This window comes from Neomonachus schauinslandi, chromosome 1 (assembly GCF_002201575.2).
Source record: "Neomonachus schauinslandi chromosome 1, ASM220157v2, whole genome shotgun sequence".
Taxonomy (NCBI): Eukaryota; Metazoa; Chordata; class Mammalia; order Carnivora; family Phocidae; genus Neomonachus; species Neomonachus schauinslandi.
This window is the reverse complement of record NC_058403.1, coordinates 65,927,739-65,949,681: the sequence shown is the minus strand read 5'-3', so window position 1 is coordinate 65,949,681 and position 21,943 is coordinate 65,927,739. Positions and strand designations below refer to the sequence as shown.

At 37.5% G+C, this 21,943-nt stretch overlaps 1 protein-coding gene across 1 annotated transcript in view; it reads left to right on the top strand.

The window, feature by feature from the left end:
• The window catches only part of KPNA1 (karyopherin subunit alpha 1), a 70,985-nt gene that overhangs the window by 40,506 nt on the left and 8,536 nt on the right, over nt 1–21,943 (top strand). The window contains exons 4-12 of the mRNA XM_021692709.2: nt 1,195–1,294; nt 4,259–4,353; nt 11,122–11,253; nt 12,376–12,464; nt 12,813–12,912; nt 13,513–13,676; nt 14,678–14,756; nt 18,904–19,029; nt 20,757–20,884. Of these exons, the coding sequence (XP_021548384.1) occupies nt 1,195–1,294; nt 4,259–4,353; nt 11,122–11,253; nt 12,376–12,464; nt 12,813–12,912; nt 13,513–13,676; nt 14,678–14,756; nt 18,904–19,029; nt 20,757–20,884 (1,013 nt within the window). The remainder of the gene's footprint in view (nt 1–1,194; nt 1,295–4,258; nt 4,354–11,121; nt 11,254–12,375; nt 12,465–12,812; nt 12,913–13,512; nt 13,677–14,677; nt 14,757–18,903; nt 19,030–20,756; nt 20,885–21,943) is intronic.

Genomic DNA, 21,943 nt, shown 5'->3' with positions numbered 1-21,943 from the left:
AAGACGTTAAGTCCTTGAGTGATGTTCATTCTTCTTCTTGATCTCTTGTAACTTAAATGCTGTGATATAAAATTAACGGTACTTCAATACCATGAATGTAAAGTCAGTACATTTTATATTAGGGAATAAGAGAGGGAAGAGAATGAGTGTGTGTGTGTGTGTGTGTGTGTGTGTGTGTGAGAGAGAGAGAGAGAGAATGTGTATATCTAAGTGTATCCAAACGTAACAGAATCATATAGGTACCTTTGTTTACAGGAATCAGTTTTGTAAGTTTCAAGTTAGTTACTTTTCTGTTAAGAGTGGAATGCTTCACTCTCCCCATTGGGATTCTTAAGTGTTAGGTATTGTTTACCAGCCCTCCAGCATTTATAACTCAGTGCAGCTTTCTTCACAGTTCATCTTGTTGACTCTAACCCTTCATGAAATGATAAGAACTTCATTTCATTGTGACAAGTGACCCTGAGAAGAAGGTTAACTACTAATACTGGAGATGGGTTGTTGTAGAAAATGGAAAAGTACTAATAAAGCAAGAAAATAGTGGAAAACTGAAAAGTTTTAAAGAAAATAGAAATTTTAAATAAATTTAAGAGTCAATTGTTGAATTTGATAGTGGCTAGAGTCTGATTTATACAAGATTATTCTGTCCTCATTCAGTAAATATTTGTTGAGCATCTGCTGTATGCCAATCATCAGTGATAGAATGGTAAGATGGACAGGCTCTTTGGCTTTCAAGAAGCTTGTATTATACTGGAGGAGCCTGGGCATTAAACACATAACTGAGAAAAATATCTGATAGTGAAAAAGGCTGGCCTAGGATTAAAATAGAGCGATAGAGATGGAGTGGCTGCTTTAGATTTGGAGGTCATGAAGAGCCTTCTTTTAGAACTTGAATGACAAGGAACAACCAACCATGTGATGAGCAAGGGAGGAAGAGTAATAAACGCCATGTCTTAGTATTTACTACTAAGATTACTTTCTTACTGTCATGAGCTTCTTAATGATAGACAAAGTATTTGGCTTTATCACATTATTGATCATCTCAGACATTTCTACGTGTATAGATTATCCTACCTTTGTACAACTCTTCTAGATAAATATGATTTAACTTAATGTGGCCACAACTTACACTGTCTTTGTTTTCCTTTGAGTTAAAGTTAAAATTTTATCATATTTGCTTTTTGTTTGTATTCCCAGGGTGGTGTTATTACTTCCGACATGATCGAAATGATATTTTCCAATAGCCCAGAGCAACAGCTTTCAGCAACACAGAAATTCAGGAAATTGCTTTCAAAAGGTGAGTTCTAAATATGTTAAAGTACAGTTTTGACCCTTGAGTGACAAGGACTTGAAGATCTTTTTCGATAAATTCAGTACAGTACTGTAAATGTATTTTCTCTTCCTTATGATTTTCTTAATAACATTTTCTTTTCTCTAGCGTACTATATTATAAGAATACAGTATGTAATACATATAACATACAAAATATGTGCTAATTGCCTGTTTATGTTATTGGTGAGGTTTCCTGTCAACAGTAGGCTATTAGTAGCTAGGTTTTGGGGGGAGTCAAAAGTTATGTAAGGATTTTTGACTGCGGGGATTGGCGCCCCAACCTTTGTATTGTTCAAGGGTCAACTGTATATTTTTTCATTTAAAAAAATACTACTTTCCCATAATCTATTTTTCACATCACAGATAAATTGCTTTGGAGTGTGTCTATCAACAAAATAAAAGGACACATATAGATGTATATGTAATTATGAGCCATGGCTAACTTCTGAATTTCTTTCTTTGTGCAGTCTTACCAGGACCAGAAAGCAGCCTTATTTTCATTTCTGAGCTATTTTATAAAAGACCTGTAAAGTGATATGAACAGTAGTCAGTATTTTATGTTAATTCAAATCAAGGAACTCCACTCTTTTTTTAAGAAGACCTTTTTGTTGTTGTTGTTTTAAAGATTTTATTATTTATTTATTTTTTTAAAAGATTTTATTTATTTGAGAGAGAGAGAATGAGAGACAGAGAGCATGAGAGGGAAGAGGGCAGAGGGAGAAGCAGACCCCCTGCCGAGCAGGGAGCCCGATGTGGGACTCGATCCCGGGACTCCAGGATCATGACCTGAGCCGAAGGCAGTCACTTAACCAACTGAGCCACCCAGGCGCCCCAAGATTTTATTATTTTTAAGTAATCTCTGTACCCAACATGGGGCTTGAACTTATAACCCTGAGATCAAGGGTCCCATGCTCTACCAACTGAGCCAGCCAGGTGCACCAAGAAAAACTTTTAGAATATCAGTTGAAAGATCAGTGATTGCTGGTTTTAATGTTACCATTTTCTCATGAAATTTAAGTATGGATTTATTAGTGGTCCGGGAAATTACCTTTTTTTTTCTTTTTGGTATAATTAGGGTAGACTAGAATATGATACCTTTGCCATTCTGGACAAGTAAAAAGAACTGTGGAACTCTAAACCACATTAAAATGTCGATAGTAGAGGGGCGCCTGGGTGGCTCAGATGGTTAAGCGTCTGCCTTCGGCTCAGGTCATGATCCCGGAGTCCCGGGATCGAGTCCCGCATCGGGCTCCCTGCTCTGCGGGAAGTCTGCTTCTCCCTCTGCCTCTCTCTCTCTCTCTCTCTCATGAATAAATAAATAAAATCTTTAAAAAAAAAAAGATAAAAAAAAAATAAAATAAAATGTCGATAGTAGATGTTGACATTAAATAAACAGGAGACCCCCCCCCCCCCCCAGTAGTAAGGTAGAGTTTTTTGGAATCATAAGTGATAATATATCCCTTGAGGGACCTGGAATAAAAATGTCTATAACATATAGACATAACAAAATTGTGTGTGACATAACAATTCTATTTTTTGTGTGACACCTTAATATTTGAAGGCCGTTGTCATGTACACCTTCCCCATTCCCCTTGTCTCTTTTCAGCATGCTGAGTCTAATGCCTTTCTCACACCATGGGGCTTTTTAGGACCTTTCACTGCTCTCCTACTTTCCTGCCTGGATTCTAGTTTGCCAGCCATCCCTCTTAAAAATGTAATAACTAGAATACAGTACTTCAGATGTGTTCTTCTGACCCTAAGGTGTGGGGAGAGATTGCTTTCCTTGCCCCAAGACTACACATCCCAGTAATGTCCTCCACGATATCAGCAGTCATTGTGGTCATGGCACAGGCATGGTTGACTGTACTTGCACCATCTAAACTCCCTAGGACTTCTCTTCGTGTACTGTTTTTAGGTTCTGTCTGTAAAGTCATGGAGATTTTTTAAAATTGCTTCTTACAAAATTCGGGTGCTAAATCCTGCTTTATCCCTGCTAACTTCAGCTTATTGTTCTTCCTATATGTTATTTCTGTAATCTAGCATTTTAACCAGGAAGAGGGAGGTAGGGAAAATTATCATCTTTATTATGACCATCCAGTTTATTTGTTGTGTTATCTGAATGGTTGATAAAAATGTTGAACCAGGCAAAGGACATGTCATCAGAGCTCGCTCCAAATTAACATAGTCACCTTTTTTTCAGTAAAGCTCTGGACTTGACTGAGAATCCTTGGAACTAAGTACTGTAATCCAGCTGCCATTTTTCTTGCATTGTTACATGAATGTCATCAAGATCTTCGTCAGATCACTCGCTGAAATTACCATGCTGATTGTTAAGGACATTTTCTATCTCTTTATCAAACAGGTTTCTATCAAATGATTTCATTTTTAAGATACTTTTTTGTCATAACTGAAAAATGAGATTAATTTGGCAAGTCATCCTTAATGAATTCTTGCTGGCTCCTACTTATCACCACAGCTGTAAAATTAAATCCTGCAAGCACATGCAGAGTCACCTAATCCAGTTTCTTGAAACAACTTACTGTTAGACTAAAAACCCATATACGGAGATAGGGCTAGAAGGAAGTATTCCGAAATAATAATAAGGCTGTGTTTGGATGTTTTTCCCCCTACTTTCTAAGTTTTCTAAAGTTGTAGAGGCACTAAATTTAATTCTTGAGAAGTCTGCCCATCCTTTCCACATTAAAGCTTACCTTATTGTGAAACCTTTGGGGCTACCGTAGTTTCAAAGTGACTGAACTCAATTTTACATTTACAGTTTTACTTTTTTTTTTCTTTTTTAGATTTCCAACATGAAAGAGATGCTAAAATGGAGGGAGGGATATTATGAAGTAAGTTTGAAATAATAAAGTTCTTGCATTGAAATGAAAGGATTATTTTTCTTCTTTCCTTTTATCTTATGGGGAGACAGAACCTAATCCTCCTATTGATGAAGTCATCAGCACACCAGGAGTAGTGGCCAGGTTTGTGGAGTTCCTCAAGCGAAAAGAGAACTGTACACTGCAGGTGCGAACCATTTTCATTTCTTGCTTCCTATTTTAATTCCTTTTGCAAGCTTACATTTTATATACAGATTTGTTATTTATATTAATTTATACAAGGGGTTCATTTTTGAGATGATGTTTCTGACAACCACATTGCAAGCAACCGCATTGCTCTGATAGCTTTTTTAACATCTAGGCTCTTGGTTTTACTCTTTAGAATTCTTGTCGTTTTTAGTTATGAAAAAGATTATTTTATGGTGATTGTGGATAATACTTATTTAATAGGGCATTGTGTGTGGTGGAGGAGTCATTATAGATAAGACCTAAGTGTGGGCTACGTAAAATTTGGTTTTGAAGGATTTTTTAGTTCTATTTGTTGGCTTTGCAAGGTTGTGTAACATGGGCTAGATTAGAGACTCACTAATCCCCAAACCTGGTCCTAATTAAACCCTTCCCCTTCCCCTCAAGAGCTGACAAGGAGATAGCCTTGTTGTGAATGTTGGTGCTTGGTGCTAGGTTTATTTAGTCTGTCAGTACTGTATTATATAGGGGCTCCAGGAGGAAATTTTGCAGCTTCTGGATTGTATAGTTTTCATAGTAAAAAGGACCAGTTGTCAACTGACTCATCATGGCAGTTACCTAGAAATTTTAAAATACAGTTTTTTTTTTTTTTTTTTTCCTGAATAAAAGTTGGATTTTTTTTTTTTTTTTAAGATTTTATTTATTTATTTGACAGAGAGAGACATAGCGAGAGGGGGAACACAAGCAGGGGGAGGGGGAGAGGGAGAAGCAGACTCCCCGCCGAGCAGGGAGCCTGATGTGGGACTCGATCCTGGGACTCCAGGATCATGACCTGAGCCGAAGGCAGTCGCTTAACCGACTGAGCCACCCAGGCGCCCTAAAAGTTGGATTTTTAGTAAACTGGTAATTTTTCAGTAGCTGTACTTCTTGGAGTAACCCGTTTATTCAGTTTCTGTGTTATTCTTTAACCAGGACCTGTGATATCTAAATTCTCACTTGTAGGATCTAATCTGAAGGGCTCAGGCCCTTTAGAGAGACTCTGCAACTATAAAAATGGGTCAGGTGCAAAGTAGATCACAAATGAGGTTAGTTTTCCAAGTAAATTTGCCAGTAACAAGTTAATCCTAAAGATAACTTTCACCTTCTTGTTCGTTTTTGCCTTACTCTCTAAGGCTAGAGGGAGTGGGGCATTTTTGTAAATGATAGTAACCCCTGTCACCAGATTCTTTACTGTCCAGAGGATTGTAGATGATTCATAAGACTTGATGCTTTGTCTTGATATTTTCTCTCCTTTCCTCCCACCCCATCTTTCTCCTTCTTTTACTCTCTCTGTTGCGGTGATGAGTTCTTTCCAGAAGAAAAACAAGAAATCCAGAAAAGGTAGAGTACTTCAATGTCCCATCAGTTTTTCTTCTCCAGTTTGACATTTACTCATCCCCAAGTTCATTTGAATTAAGATTCTGTTTTGCTAGCTGCCTCCTGGATTATAATTCTGGTCCCCATCTAAGGCCAGGATCATCAGACACCTGAAAAATTACCAGGTTCATCTAGAGAGCAAGGAAAGAGACTTTTATCAGAAAAAAAAAGGGAAATCCAGACAACCAACACTGCAGAGTACTGAGCCTGAGCCCTAAGCAACCTGCCAAGAGAACCAGAGGGACCAAATGAAGAGCCTTACTGCAGTTTATCATTTGAAAAGCTTTGTAGGAAGAGGGAGGTAGGGAAAATTACCATTTTGTTCATGTGAAAATATGTTTGTATCCTATCTCTGACAGTGAGAGTAGTTGAGAGATACTGAATTTACTCCTGGATCTAGCAGTTTCTAATAGGGGGTCACAGAGGTCCAGTTTCTTAATACGTTAAAGAATGATGGTACAACCTCGTAGGCCTAAAATGAGAAAAGAGAAATGGGCCTTTCCCCATCTCCACATTTTCCGATACTCCCCAAAGAGTGCAGTATGTTCTCAGACAGTGCCCTCTCCTGGCTACCACATGTAGATTCTACATCATTTTTGATTCTGTAATCCTAGAACTTGGATCTTCTGAAGATGAAAGCCTTTGGAAATCTCTAATTTGCTTCTATCTAAATTCTCAGATTCCACCCTTGTGCAAACTAATAATTAGGCTGAAAGATTGAGAAATGATTCCTCTGGAAGCGACCACCTCATGATTTTCAACTTAGTTGTCCAAAGACTCTGAGAAATAACCAATCTGTTTATTATCTAAAGGTCATCATCCCCAGCTTTTCTTCTGTGTACATTTTAAGTACCACATGGTGTTCTCTCTCCAGTGTGACTAGTGGCTAACGTCAACCACTCTAGAAGCAGGAGGAGCAAATATATTGAGGGAGACATTAGAGCCAGGAGGCTTCATGCTCACATAATTAGACGTGCTCTGGGAAGCTTGGAGGGTACTCCTTCCTCTGTCTTCTTGGAGAGCACTAGGATGTAAGTTGTCCCTGATATTCCTACCTGCTTACTAGAAATCTGAATAGTGTGTTTTTGGAATGGGGCTTTTGCCATTTCTCTTCCAGAAAGAGAGTAATAAGATATAGTCATAGTAATAGCTCAACTCAATGATAAATCCTGTGGACAAACTTAATCCCTTCATTCCATAAAGAACTGGGAATCCTAGTGAAGGCTCTCTTCACTTACTTTCTGGCTCTCCTTATGCCTGAATCAGTGAGGTACCTCACACCAGGGAGATAAAAATGCCTGCTTTGGGCAGTGCCACCCAGATACTCATTTGCCTTCAAACGAGATGAACAGGGGTGGAATCTAGGATTTTGGCAGTAGATAATGTCATCTAGTTAAGAGCATTCGCAAGTTCAGTGACATGTAGGCCTCAAACATATCTGAACCTTTGATACGAGATTGGTCTGCCTTATGGTATATTCCCTGGGCCTACTTTGTTTGTTTTTTGAGTCCAGGCCCAGCATGTTTGTACTGTCCTTTGCAGTGCTGAGATGTTGCATTCTCAAACCTTCTTACAGAAGCTTATTATGAAAATAGCTAGAAATAAGTAAATTGCATCCTAGTTCCATTCATTAGGTACTCCTCTTAAAATTGTAAATTTAAATTAAATTGGTTTAGTTTCCCCATTCTTGCCTTTCTTGTCCCATATGAAAGCTTAATGTGATAAACTGCAGTAAGCCTTCATCCTCCTGTGTCTTTTCCCATCCTCATTGATCCCTCTACCTTTCTTGAAAGGTTGCTCAGATGACTCAGGCACTGTTCTCTGCAGAGTTTGATATCTGGGTTTATTTTTCTGATGTGAGCCTCTCTTTTCACTTGCTCTCCAGGTGAGCCTGGCATTTGCTAGGAGACAGAGTGGACCCGGCAAAGTGGCCAGCAACAGAGTCCTGATCCAAATGGAGAAAGGGAACCAGGCGTACCTCAACCTGGAGTGGGAAACTTGATAGGAGGTCAGAAGTACTTCAGCTTTGGATTCTCATTTTCCTTATTTAAGGAATTGAGCACCAGAAGGTAGAGACTGAGAAAGGAAAGAGAGAAAATATCAAATCTGCAGTGTGACCTTCAGATTTCAACTGTAGCCTTATTTAGCAAGTCTGGACAGTGAAAAGTAATAGTGGAATTACAACCTATAAGTAATCACAGCATGACAGGTTGTTTTCCTTGCATGGTCCCATTCTTGGAACATTGAGAATATAGTAATTTAAAACAAAAAAGAGGGTGTAAGGATTATAGTTATTTTGGCTACCATTTATTACTTCAAGTGATACCATTTCTTAGATTTTATTCATCATGTTACCGATCTTCTGAGTCTCATGGTTACTTAAATTACTTTTTCTGGCATTTCTCTCATAACTTGATGCAGTCGTTTTTGCTGTCAACTCTGGACTTTCACATTTCATAGCTCTCTTGCATGTTAAATTCTCTTCTGGGCCCCAAGGCCAAAACATTAACAACAGCACAATGACGGCAATACTCAGTGAAAGAGAGGTTAGTTTGAAGTACGCTCAGTTTTTAAAAAACATACATATTAAACACATTTGAAAGTTGTTTCTTTTAGCACCTTATTAACGGGCCTGTATGATGGGGGGTAGTTTTCTTCCTCTTTCCCTCCTCTTTCCTACCTACATATATACATTTCACACAAATACATAGAGAATTGCACAAGTATAGCTTGATGAGTTTTTACAAGGTAAACATCAAAGTAATCACTGTGTGTGTGTGCATGTGAAAGAGAGAATGCCTTATTCATGCACGAATATGATTTTCAGTGGCTCTCTGGTTATAAGTTATTCATCTCTTTCTGTCCCTGATGCTTTCTGATTTCTGTTCTTATGAGGGGAAGCCTTGAATCTTACTTTCAGAGGTTATCATCACCGTGTACTTCTTAGAAATAAACATAACTCTGGTACATTCTTCTTTTGCCGAGGTAGCCTAATTTCCCATTTTCTTCCATCCATGTTTAGCCTGTTATTCACTTATTCTCTGTTTTCCTATTCACTGTCACTCTGTTTTGCTTTTCCATTTCATTCTCTTAAGTAGCATCTGGAATTCCCTCTCGTTTCCTGTGAGACCCCTGGTACTAAACCTCATCAGACAAAGAGCAGGAGCAATGAGTTTTCTAATTTTTTCTCATTGATAATTCTTTAATAAGCCTTTATCCATGCAGGTGGTTGTTGTCATTTCATTTGCATCAAAATCTCACCGCATTCTGTTTTCTCTTTGACAAAGACTGGTCTGTATGCCCATCTCACTCATTCTTCACACACAGCTTTTCCTCACAGTTGTCATTTCTTTGACTTGGTCTCTGCAGTATCTGATGACTCTTTGTTCAACTTGGAGCTGGCCGTCTGGTAGAAAGGTTTGGTTTTGTATTCACATCATCTGTCTCTGTTAATCAATTTTAACTCTGCTAGTTACTTTTCCTAGAAAGCAAAAGAAACTGCATTTTAGGTGAACTGTTTTCTTTTTAGCATCCCCTAAATAATCTGGCATATCTCTGGCATATCATTATTTGAAATTTCTTGCCTAGGTAGCAAAACTCCAAGCAATTGAAAGATTCTTGTCAATGTTACAGGTGTGTGTCTGAGAGGAGACTATGGCTGGGCTTCATAAGCGTACTCGATTGGGAGGCTGTAATCTAGTTCCCTTTGAGTGGCTGCATAATATAAATAATTAGATTGTTGGATCTTTTTCTGAGTTTCCTCATTCATAAACTACAAAAGCCAGACTTCTCTAGGATGTTGTGAGGAACATACGTGAGTAATGCTTTGAAAATACAAAGTACTGAACAAATGTAAAGTTTCAATTCAGACAGATTGAAAGGGGTTGGAGCACAGATTTCAGGAGTGATTTAATTATGGAAGTGGTATGTGATGGAATTTTTACTTTATGATATTCAGTGTTTAGAAGTCTCCTGAACTTTTAACAAAGTCACCACAAAGAAAATATTTTCCCTCTAACTGTGGTGCTCCTGGTCTGGGCCTCCTTGTTGCTGTAATATCATTGTCCAGTTAGGCTACCTAACTACTGTATTCATTTGTGTAGTCACATTCATAGGTTTCTTGGAATGTCCCCTTCTTTAAGCGTCTTCTGCTATGAATTTGCTGTCATTCACATGCTTTGCACTATGCTAATCAGATTGTCTTTCCATGTCTTCTGCCTTCCTTCCCCCAAACCCAATGATTGATGATTTAGTTTTCCATATGACAGCTGCCTTTCAGTTGACCCAAAAGCTTTTAGAAGAGTCACAGCTCTTTTAATGACTTTTTATTGATCTCTCATTCAAGGGACATACCACTGAATTTTTTTCTGCATATGTGCTTCATTAAAGGATAAATAGAAGACAGAACAGAAGAAGGAAACAAAACTAAAGTTTAGTAAGAACTCTTTTAAGTAAATAGAATTTTAAGAGTTCATTCTTGGATTTCTCCATTTTAGGATAGAGACTCAAATTATTGTAGAGATGGGCAGATTAGTAAAATGCTGTACTTTTTGTTGGCCATGATTCCCTGCATACCTTCTGTTTACCAGTTTATCAACCTTTGAGAATGCTCTTTTTAAAAAACTCTTACCTCTGTACTTTAGTTTGGAGCCCTCTCATTTGTCAGAAGCTCTTATGCTCTGAAGTTGCCATTTCTATTAACTGAATGCCAATTAACTCCTTTGGCTCACTTATCATTATTTAAAATATCTTTTGCCTTTTTCACTGTTCTTGTGTCTTACACATTTTACATAACATCCTCTCCACTTTTCACCTTGTCCATCTTACAGAAATTACTTACTTTTATTTTTTTATTAGATAATATACATGATTTAAGGCCAAAAGGTACATAAGGTTTTACACCCTTACTTCTCCATGTAGGTAACAAGTATTTACAGTTTCTTAAGACTCCTGCCAGAGATATTCTGTACCATAAATAAATTAATGCATATATTCCTTCTTAACCCTCTTAGAAAATACAGTATGATGCTATCTTAATGTACACTGTTAGGCTTTTTTTTTTCATTCGTTTCTTAGGAAATCCTTTATATCAGCATATGAAGCAGTCCCTCATTCTTTTTATGGTCTTATGTCAGCTCTACTTTGGTCTGAAATTTTAGACTGAATATTCTTGTAGGTCAAGGTATTTCTACTGGGAATTCTCCATTTAAAATTGATACAGAATCCATCTGATAGATTATGTGCAAATAATGATTTCAGATTCTTTTCTTCATGTACAGAAAACCTTATTGTTATAACTAAAAACAAGCTATTAAATGCTAATAAGATAATAAAATTATTTTTATCTTTATAGTTTGAATCAGCTTGGGTATTGACAAATATTGCTTCAGGAAATTCTCTTCAGACCCGGATTGTGATTCAGGCAGGAGCTGTGCCTATCTTCATAGAGTTGCTCAGCTCAGAGTTTGAAGATGTCCAGGAGCAGGTAAAAAAAATGAAGCAAAGAGAAGCAGGTGAAAGAATACCATTTTTTCCTTTGGTCTTACATTCAGGGCCTCAGTTTCACCACCTGTCCATGATAATCCATGGTTCATCACAAGGAGTGTTCTAGAAATCTCAACCAAAATGGAAAATTTCATAGTGAATGTAGGCAGAATCTCTTCTGGAAACATAAAACCATTTTCCCCTTCCAGCCCTGAATTTTTTAAAATTCCTATATACTTTTTATTTTTATTTTATGATTATTATTATTTTTAAAGATTTTATTTTTTTTAAAGATTTTATTTATTTATTTGACAGAGAGAGACACAGCGAGAGAGGGAACAAAAGCAGGAGGAGTGGGAGAAAGGAGAAGCAGGCTTCCCGCGGAGCAGGGAACCCGATGCTGGGCTCGATCCCAGGACTCTGGGATCGTGACCTGAGCCAAAGACAGATGCTTAATGACTGAGCCACCCAGGCGCCCCAAGATTTTATTTTTTAAGTAATCTCTACACCCAGCATGGGGCTTGAACTCACTACCCTGAGATCAAGACTTGCATGCTCCACTGACTGAACCAGCCAGCCGCCCCAAGCCCTGTATACTTTTTTTTTTTTTTTTAAGATTTATTTATTTTAGAATGAGAGAGCACATGAGTACAGGGAGGGGCTGGAGGAAAGGTGCGGGGGGAGAGAGAGAGAGAGGGAGAGGGAGAAGAATCTCAAATAGACTCCCTGCTGAGTGTGGAGCCTGATGAGGGGCTGGATCCCACAACCCTGAGATCATGATCTGAGCTAAAATCTAAAGCTAAAATGGTCTTTGTTCACTGTTCTCTTTTGTAAGCAAGCTTAAAATACATTTTTAATCAGCTGAATATATAAGAACCGGCTCCTCCCTTTTTAATAAGCTTATACCAGGAGTGTTCACATGTACACTTTATAATATGATTGATTGTCTTCCCCCAGTCCCACAACTATTTCATTTGATTCCCCGATAGTGAACTTCTATTAGAACTGTTAATAGTTAGTGCCTGTGTGTATGTCGATTAACTACCATATAATTTTGTCAGGGGTTATTGTGGTATTTTGTCATCTTTTCTGAGCCTGTCATTAATGAGGAATTCATTCACAGGCAGTCTGGGCTCTTGGCAACATTGCTGGAGATAGTACCATGTGCAGAGACTATGTCTTAGACTGCAACATTCTTCCCCCTCTTTTGCAGTAAGTTTGTTTCTGTTATTCTTATTACTAGTTTTTTGAGTAGTAAAAATATGGAAAGTTCCTCAGAAAGCAGTGCATCTTTAGAAATCATTTTGGATTTTCCGTTGTTATTTTTCATTACAGATATTTTCTTACTAACTTATTCAGATCATTTCTTCAGGCAGTCTATCTTACTCCAGTGCCCAAATTCTGAATTAGTGCAGTTAGAATTAATTCAACTGTATTGTTCTAGAGAAAAGCTATTTAAAGACATGTGCTTATCTGTAGCATTAGATTTAGTATTTATCTTATGCTATGAGATAATTAATGTCCATTATATAGTTTACCATTGTATCATCATGCTTCTAGGTTATTTTCAAAGCAAAACCGCCTGACCATGACCCGGAATGCAGTATGGGCTTTGTCTAATCTCTGTAGAGGGAAAAGTCCACCTCCAGAATTTGCAAAGGTAAGGATTATGCTTGTGGGAAATGGGCAGAAAAAGTACAATTAAAAGTGTAGCAGCGAAATTAAAAGAGTGTAGCAATGAATATTAATGTGAACAGATGATAATTTTTCATAAAATTTAAAATGTTAGAATTTTATCTGTTTCTAGAGAAATGGGGCTTTTTGTTGTTTTTTTGGTGTTAATTTGGGATAAATTTTCACTGACTGTAAAAAGCTCTGAATTGATCTTAAAACCTAGCATTTTTTATTTATAGCAAAGTATCTAAAACACAAAACTTTTTAGCTTTACCATTTGAAACAGTTTCTTTACCTCTTTGGTCCAGAAAGAGTGTGTTTCAACAAGGAATCTCACTCTGAGAATTGGTATATACTTCACTCTTGGAAATTATTTTCCTTGGTCTCTGACTACCTCATCAAAGTAAACTGCAAGGCACTGACAGCATTCCCAAAGATGGAAATGCCACTTGCTACTCCCACTTCTAGAAGTATTAATCACCCCAGAAGTTACCATGTGTGTGCCTGGTTGCCTTTTGGAGTTTCTCACCTCACTTCTAGCTTTTATTCTGTTGAATTTCATTATCACATCATCTTCCCTTTACAGGTTTCCCCCTGTCTGAATGTGCTTTCCTGGTTGTTATTTGTCAGTGACACTGACGTACTGGCTGATGCCTGCTGGGCCCTCTCATATCTGTCAGATGGACCTAATGATAAAATTCAAGCCGTCATTGATGCAGGAGTATGTAGGAGACTTGTGGAGCTGTTGATGTAAGATATCTTCAAGCGTGTCTGTTCTTTTGTCCCTATATTAGTTTATTAGTTTTCTAGATGCTGATAAATATTAATATGTTATACTGATTTATTGGGCTTTGGGCTGCTCTCTTTTGTTACTTACATTGATGTCAAATCTGTTTGTTGGAGCCCTTTATATAAAGAACTGCTCATTCTTTTGGTGTGAACAGTCCTTCAGCAGGAACATTTGGAAAACTGTGACCTGTGTAATTAAGCTAATGATTAATGACCCGAGACCAATGACTGGATAGATAGCAAAAGGTATATTGCCACTAAAAAGAGTCAATCCTGAGGCACCTGGGTGGCTCAGTCAGTTAAGTGTCTAACTCGAATTGGGCTCAGGTCATGATCTCAGGGTGGTGAGATGAGCCCTGCATCGGGCTCTGCACTGGGCATGGAGCCTGCTTAAGATTCTCTCTTTCCCTCACTGTCTGCTGCCCCCCCCCCCCCTTAAAAAAATAGTAAAGAGGAAGTGAAAACCGTAGTAAAGAATGAGAGGGAAATCTTGTAACCCAGGTGATAGAATACCTGGGAAAGACTATTAAGAAAGATTTGTAGTTTTTATTCAGAAATACTAAGTAAAGGGAGAGATAGCTTTTCCAGGGAATACCAAACCCATCCTCATAGGGTTCCCTTAAGAACCACCATAGGGACCTTTGTGCTCTAAAGTCACGTCACATTATTTGGTTTGGATTTCAGCCATAAAAGAGACTAAGGGGGCGCCTGGGTGGCTCAGATGGTTAAGCGTCTGCCTTCGGCTCAGGTCATGATCCCAGGGTCCTGGGATCGAGCCCCACATCGGGCTCCTGGCTCAGCGGGGAGCCTGCTTCTCCCTCTCCCTCTGCTCTCCCCCCTGCTCATGCTCTCTCTCTCTCTGTGTATCTCTTTGTCTCAAATGAATAAATAAAATCTTTAAAAAAAAAGAAAAGAGACTAAGGATGGAAGTGTTGCATTCATCTTTCTTTTTATGGTTACAGGCATAATGATTATAAAGTGGTTTCTCCTGCTTTGCGGGCTGTGGGAAACATCGTCACAGGCGATGATATTCAGACACAGGTATGAGTAAGTGGTAACTATTTTTTTTCCTTGAGAAACAGTACATTGAACCCCATGATTTATGTTTTTTCCTTGAGAAACAGTACATTGAACCCCATGATTATGTTTCAGTTAGAGTATTTAACTCCATGTTATTAGGGAGGATTGACACTTTGTTTCATTAATGTTTGTTAAAAATGTTGCCTTAGCTACTTTCAGTACCTTCACTGGCACTATCTTTACCTATTGCTTATAGCAATTTTGGGTTCCCCTATGATTTAACTTACCCTTTGGTTAGTCAGGTTTATTTCCCACTACTCCCTCTACTTGAAGTGGTTCTTGTGAGGGTCAGAGCCTCCAGTAGCATCCTTTCTCTGTCAGCTTCATCTCTCTAATAGCTTCCTTTTCTTTGCACATGATAAGTCTCCAGTGTGAGGAGGATTCTTCCTTCCTTGTTCTTAATGTCATCCCTCCCCACTCCATTCAACTTCTGTATCAAGATATATCATTCACAGTGGATTGTTCTAGCTATTTTTCTTTATCTCTCAGATGCCTTGGCATTGTCTTTAACATTCTTTTCCTAGGCTTCAGTGGTGTTGAAGTGTTTTGGGTCTCCTGCTTCACTGACCATTTCTCCTTAGCCTAGCTCCTTTTCCTGTTCTTTCAGGTTTGTGGGATTATCCCCTGGAAGGGATAATTATTCATTGATCTTATTTATAACTTCAACCATCACCCTGGTGCAGCTTGATTGGGAATTGAGAATTAGGTTTCCCAGCCCTGAATCGCAGGAAGGCATTTAATGTCTGCACTTCTAATCCCTAAAATTTGGATTTGTACTTGAAGGTGTCTTCCAACTCTAATATTTACTTTAAATTTATGCTATCCAGAAGGGAACTCATTATCTTCCCTGGTTTATCTGGGCCTCTGCTTATTTATGTTACCTACCTCAGTGAATGCCACCAAGAGTTGACCATGCCCAAAACCTGTACATTAGCTGGATCATTCCCTGTCCACCTCTCTCATTAGTCACTAGGTGCCATTTCCACTTGTCTCTTGCAGTGCTTAGTTCAGACATTTCTTGTTCCATTCCGTATCATCAGAGGGATGCTTATAAAATGCAAATTTCATCATGTCATTCTCTTACCTGAAATCTTTTTATGGTCCCCTATTGTCCTTTGAGGGTGTTTGAGATCCTTTAAAATATGGTACCCGTTTAATGGAATGCTATGCAACAGAATGAGGAAGCTCTTAAGCACTGATTCAGAAATATCTCCAGGTTTTATCATTTAAAAAGAAAAACAAGGGGCAGAAAGTGTGTAGAATCTATTACTATTTATATAAAAGGGGGCAGGGAGGAGAGAAAAAGAAAACATATATGCTTGATTATATTTGCATAAAATTTCTCTGGAAGGAAACACAGGAAACTAATAACATTGATTGTGTCTGTGGAGACCTGGGTTGCTGGGGTATGGGAATGGAAAGGAGGCTTTGCCTCTGTAGTCCTTCATACTTTCTGAATTTTTAAACCTTGTCAGTGTATCTGCTATTCAAAAAAAGTTTGTCTTTCCCTCCCCATGCTACGCTCTGTGCTTTTGCCATGTTTATTCCTTGAATTCACTATGACCACACTCAGCCCTAAGTTTTACTACACGTTTGCTTCCGTCTCCACCGAACATATGCTTGCATCCCCATCCCTGCTGTTAACCACTCCCTCACATGAATCCACACTCTGCGGCTAAGGTCGTCTCATTCTTCAGGTCTTCCTGTTAATATTATTTTTTCTGAGAGGCCTTGTTTGCTACCAGACTCTTAAGTTAGGTGTGCCTTCTTTTGTTTCATCCTTCATAGCACATATCACACTGTATTGTAACTGTCATTACTAGATTGTGAGCTTCGAGGGCGGGGAATGGTGTCAATCTTGTTCATTTTTCTCCTTCTGTAGTCTTAATAGTTCCTGGCACAATGTGTAAGGACTCAAAAATTATTGAATGAAGTTCTGTATCTGTACATCTAGTTCTGATGTCCCTTAAGTTCTACTCCTGGGTCTCCAGTAGCCTGTTAAGGATCACACACAAGGGTGTGTCTCTCAACATTTTTTCTTTTTCCCCCCCGAAAGCTTGTTTCAAGTTTTTTTTTTTTTTTTTTTTTTTCATTTCAATTAATGAGGTAACTATTCACCCACACCCTCAACTTTGCAGTCATATTTGGTGCCTCCATCTCTCACATCTTGTATAGCAAAGTCACCAACTCTTGTTGATTCTTAGTGTTTCAGTATCCTCATCTAATTACCTTAGTTTGGTCCATGTTTTCTCACACACAAGGGTCACACACAAGGGTCGTTATCTCATTTATCTTCCTCTTCTCCCCAGCATTTACCCCTCAGTTGACTCTTCCTAGTAACAGCTTAATCTTTCCTAAAACAACCTTGTTCACATTACCTTCCTTTCAGAAACTGAACTTTTTTAATGACTATGAGATAAAGAATCTTGAAAGACTAAAGAATTTGTACTTCAGGATTTTAGTCTCATTCTTTCTTGTAGCCTACTGTTAATTTTAGGGTTATAGAACTCTTCCTTAATAAGCCTCACTGCTCTGTTCTTTCCTTATTTTGGTACTTTGTGGTAGCTTGTCTCAGCACTTTTTCATTTCCAGCCTTTCTTATCTGTTGTGTCCTCCTTCTTTGCTTATGAAATCCTATCCGTGTTTCAAGGCATTCCCTCCACCCCCACAAAGTCTTTTTTTCCTCACTACTCCAGAAGTATTGTCTTTAACTTGTGACAGGTTTATTTTTTTATTATTTTTTGGCATGTTTATTTTCTAGATCACATCTTTGGCATTTAAAAAATTGCTCTGTAGTATCTTTTATACTGTTAAGATTGTGCTGCTTTAACCACGTTTTATTATTTTTTGAGCTGTATTAAATAGGCAGAAATGACTTATTTAATTTGCATTTCTTTTATTACTTGTGAGGTAGGTAATCTATTAAAATTGTAGTTTCTGGGCGCCTGGGTGGCTCAGTTGGTTAAGTGACTGCCTTAGGCTCAGGTCATGATCCTGGAATCCTGGGATCGAGTCCCGCATCGGGCTCCCTGCTCGGCAGGGAGTCTGCTTCTCCCTCTCCTGCTCCCCCCTCTTGTGCTCTTTCTCTCTCTCTCTCTCAAATAAATAAATAAAATCTTTAAAAAAAAAAAAATTGTAGTTTCTTTTAACAATTTACATATTAAAGACAGCAACCCTCTTATCTGTTGCAATTTTTTTTACATTATGTAGTATGTATTTTTTGTATTTTTTTGACATGCAGATATTTCTATTTGATGAAATTTTATTTTTTCCCTGTAATTTCTTCCATTGTTTTTATGCTTGGAAAGTCCCTCCCTATCCCCAAACCAGCTATTTACTGATATTTTCTTCTGTTTTATGGTGTGTTTGTATATTTAGTCTTTATTTTGGTAATGGGTTAAGAATTTTTTAAAAAATACTTTTCAAAAATAAAAAATGTTTTTCAACTAGTTAACCTCTGGAGGAACTTTATTATATATTTAATTCCTCATAAATACCTGTGCTTGTTTCTGGACTAGGTATCTATTCTGTTATTCAGTGATCGATTCTTGAGCCCACCACATATTATTTCAGTCATTATAACTTATGAGTTTAGTTTTGGTAGACTAGATCTGCTTCGTATGTATTTGTCTTACTCTCCCTCACCTTTGTAAGCTGTTTGATAGCTGGGGACATATTCTTTTTTATCTTTGTGTCCTCTAAAGCAGTTGGTGTACTTCATTAAGTAGGTATTTGCTGACTACCAGGTAGAGTGTTATCAGAAGACTTAAAAATCTGAGACCACTTCTGAATTTCTGGCCACTTGATCTATTTACCCATCCAAAAGACTTTTTAATTCCTGTAAGGGATAGGAAGGTGAAGGACTAATACATTATTATGCCTTAAGAAGCAGCAGTTGTACAATTGTAATGTGTATAACAAAACTGCTTTGATAATCTTAGAAACTAATTCTTATTGGCACTGAATACTTTTTTACATATATAAAGTTATTTCTAAAATTTCAAGGGGAGACATTATTTCTTTGCTTATATTGTTCCTAAAATAAATGAGTTAAAGATTTACTTCTGTTTGGATCAATAGAGAATAAGTTTCAAACTTTTCCTTTTAGGTAATTTTGAATTGCTCAGCTCTGCAGAGTTTATTGCATTTGCTGAGTAGCCCAAAGGAATCTATCAAAAAGGAAGCATGTTGGACAATATCTAATATCACAGCTGGAAATAGAGCACAGATTCAGGTAATCCCATAGCATCTGTCTTTTTCTATTTTTATTGATAAGTTTTAGCTTTTTTTCAATTAGCCTTAAAGTTTTTTTTCGTTACTATCTTGCAGACCATTAATGTCCAGCATTGTTGTCTTGTTTACTTATTTATTTATTTTTTTTAAACCTACCTTACAGAAGTTCAGACTTTTGAAACTTTGGTCTTGGTTTTTCCCTTTGCCTTTAATATTTGATGATTTGCCAAGACCCAAGAGATAGTGTCTTATATTTTCGAAATGTTTTGATGATCTTTATACTAAACAGATTGGCTTTACTCTTGCCAAGTAAGATATTTTTTTTTTCTAGTGGCCCCATGTATTAGATAACTTCAATTTTTTATAAAACCTTTGGGGACCCATTTCTCTCTAAATGGTTATCTGCTTTTTAATTTTATTCTTACATTAGGTGGGAGAGTAACCCAAGTGGAAGATAAAGCAAGCAGTGGGCCGAAGGGTTCACATTGGCCATGAGAAAGGCTAAACGTTATAAAAGATAAAACACAGACCTATGGGACTTTGAGCTGAGTGGAATCATAGAGGTTATCTCATCCAGTATTCTCATTTAAGGATGAAACTGAGTATCAGAGAAAGTGATTTGCTCAAGGGCACCCCTAGTAAATGACAGGATCAAGATGAAGTATTTTTCTGCTAAACTTTGCTGACTTCCTTCACTGGTATAATAGAGTTCTTGATCAGGAAAGCATGGTTGATGAATCACTAAATTCAACTCCTGAAACCAATATTACACTGTATGTTAATTAACTAGAATTTAAATAAAAACTTGAAACAAAACAAAAAGAGCATGGTTAGTCATCCCCAGAATGCTGCCAGGGACTGAGATTGATAGCTATAGCAGTTCATATGAGGTGATTTCAGCTATAGTTGATTGCCTGCTACTATCAGGCTCTTACATAGAATTTCTCAGTTTCTTGGTAGAGGAAATGATATGAACCCATTTTAGGTTTTTGAGCTTAGGAGAAAAATGAGGGAAGTAATTTGAGGCAGACTTTCAGTGTTCATATATGAGGGGAGAGTGAGTAAAAGTACTCTGTCCAACTACAGGCTATGCTGGTAATCTGGGTGGGAGGTGGTAGGTTGGAATAGGATTGAGGCAGTGCTAAAAGGGAAGGAAAAGGTGGCTCCTGATGTTTTAAATTGAGAATGTAAAGGAGACTTAGTGACTGATAAAATTTAGAATAAGTAAATACAAAAAGAGCCTTTATAAATACAAAAATAGAGGTTTGAGAAGACACCTAATATAGAGAGGGTGGATGTTTGAAGTGGTTAGCAGATCTGAAGCAAGCTGTTGGCCACCTTGGGCTGGAGCACCCAAAAGTGAGGGCTGGAGGGTTACAACACACGTGTCAGAGTTGGATGCTGTGAAAGAAATGAGAGTAGCAGAGGAACAGAAAATTGAACTTTTGTAATTTGTTACTGTGGGTGGAACAAGAGAGGACAATCAGAAAAGAACTTGGGGAAAAAACTAAGAGATTATAAGATCCCAGACTCCAGAGAGAGTATTACCAGTGATACCAAGTATAGTTGAAAGGTTATGGGTAAGAGGACTTAAACTCCTTCCAGTTAATTTTTAACAGGCAGAGGGGTGTCATTAGTGAAGCTAGCTAAAAAGTTATAATTAGTATCATGAACATTTTTACAAATTTTGTTATTTCCCTTTTCATTTAATTTTTAATTTAATTTCAGACTGTGATAGATGCCAACATTTTTCCAGCCCTCATTAGTATATTACAAACCGCTGAGTTTCGGACAAGGAAAGAAGCAGCTTGGGCCATCACAAATGCAACTTCTGGAGGATCAGCTGAACAGATCAAGTAAGTACTAGCCAGGTAGCATCTTGTAAATTAAAGGAAAAATTATGTCTACTAGTTATGAATGCTCAATTCTAACCTCTTGGAAGATTGTTCTGAGTTTCATAACTAGACTCAAATGTATATTTAATTTTTCTCCCATTCCTTCTTGCTGAAATAATTCCAGGATAATAGAAGTAAGGCATAGTTGAGGTTTGAGAAAATGGAAGTATTTAAAGGGTGGCTTTAGTCTACTCTGGAGCTTTCTGGTCAGAACAATCTTAAGTAGTCTAGAAGGTTACTAGTAGAATCCTTAGAGTCCAACTTTGGTATCTAACTTGCTGTTTTTAGTTTAGATGTCTTAAAAAGATTTGGATCAGACTTTGAAAGAGAGGTATATCTGAGAATAAAATGACAAATTCACTAGAGGCAGTGTCTCCTAAAGTTCTATAATGTTCAGTAAAGGGAGAGAGCTGTATTAGCTTGAGACTTAAATGGCCCCTTGGGTGGCTTATAATCTTAATGGCTAGAGAAGGCATATATACGGACAGGAATCAATTCCTGAAAGAAGACATCATACAATTAAATGCTAAATTATGGACATTCAGTATTTCAGATTAAAAAAAAGATTAATGATGAAGAGAAAAATGGAACCTAGACTCTTCTTAGCCTGCCTTAACTTTCTCTATGGGAAATTCAGATGAGGGGAAGATATTTCTAAATGAGTGTTGAAGTTGTAACCCCTCCCTTATATATACTGTCAGAAAAATACAACTACTTCTCATATTGTTGCCTTGTGGGTTCAATGTTGGCACTAATTAACCAATACTAATTTTTAGTGCTCTGTTAGAAGTTTAAAAATGCAAAAGGTAGTCCTAACATTTCAGAAGTTGATTAGGTACAGAAGATAACTGTACCTAAAATAATAAAATAGATTAATACTGCAAATAACTATTTTGGTAAAGTTCATCAGTGACAAGTTTTCAAGGAAGATTGCAAGTGGTCTTCAGAAGCACTTTTTATGAGGTTAAGGTCTTTTTCAACCTCCCAAGATTCTGGTTCTGGGGTACTATGATTATAAGT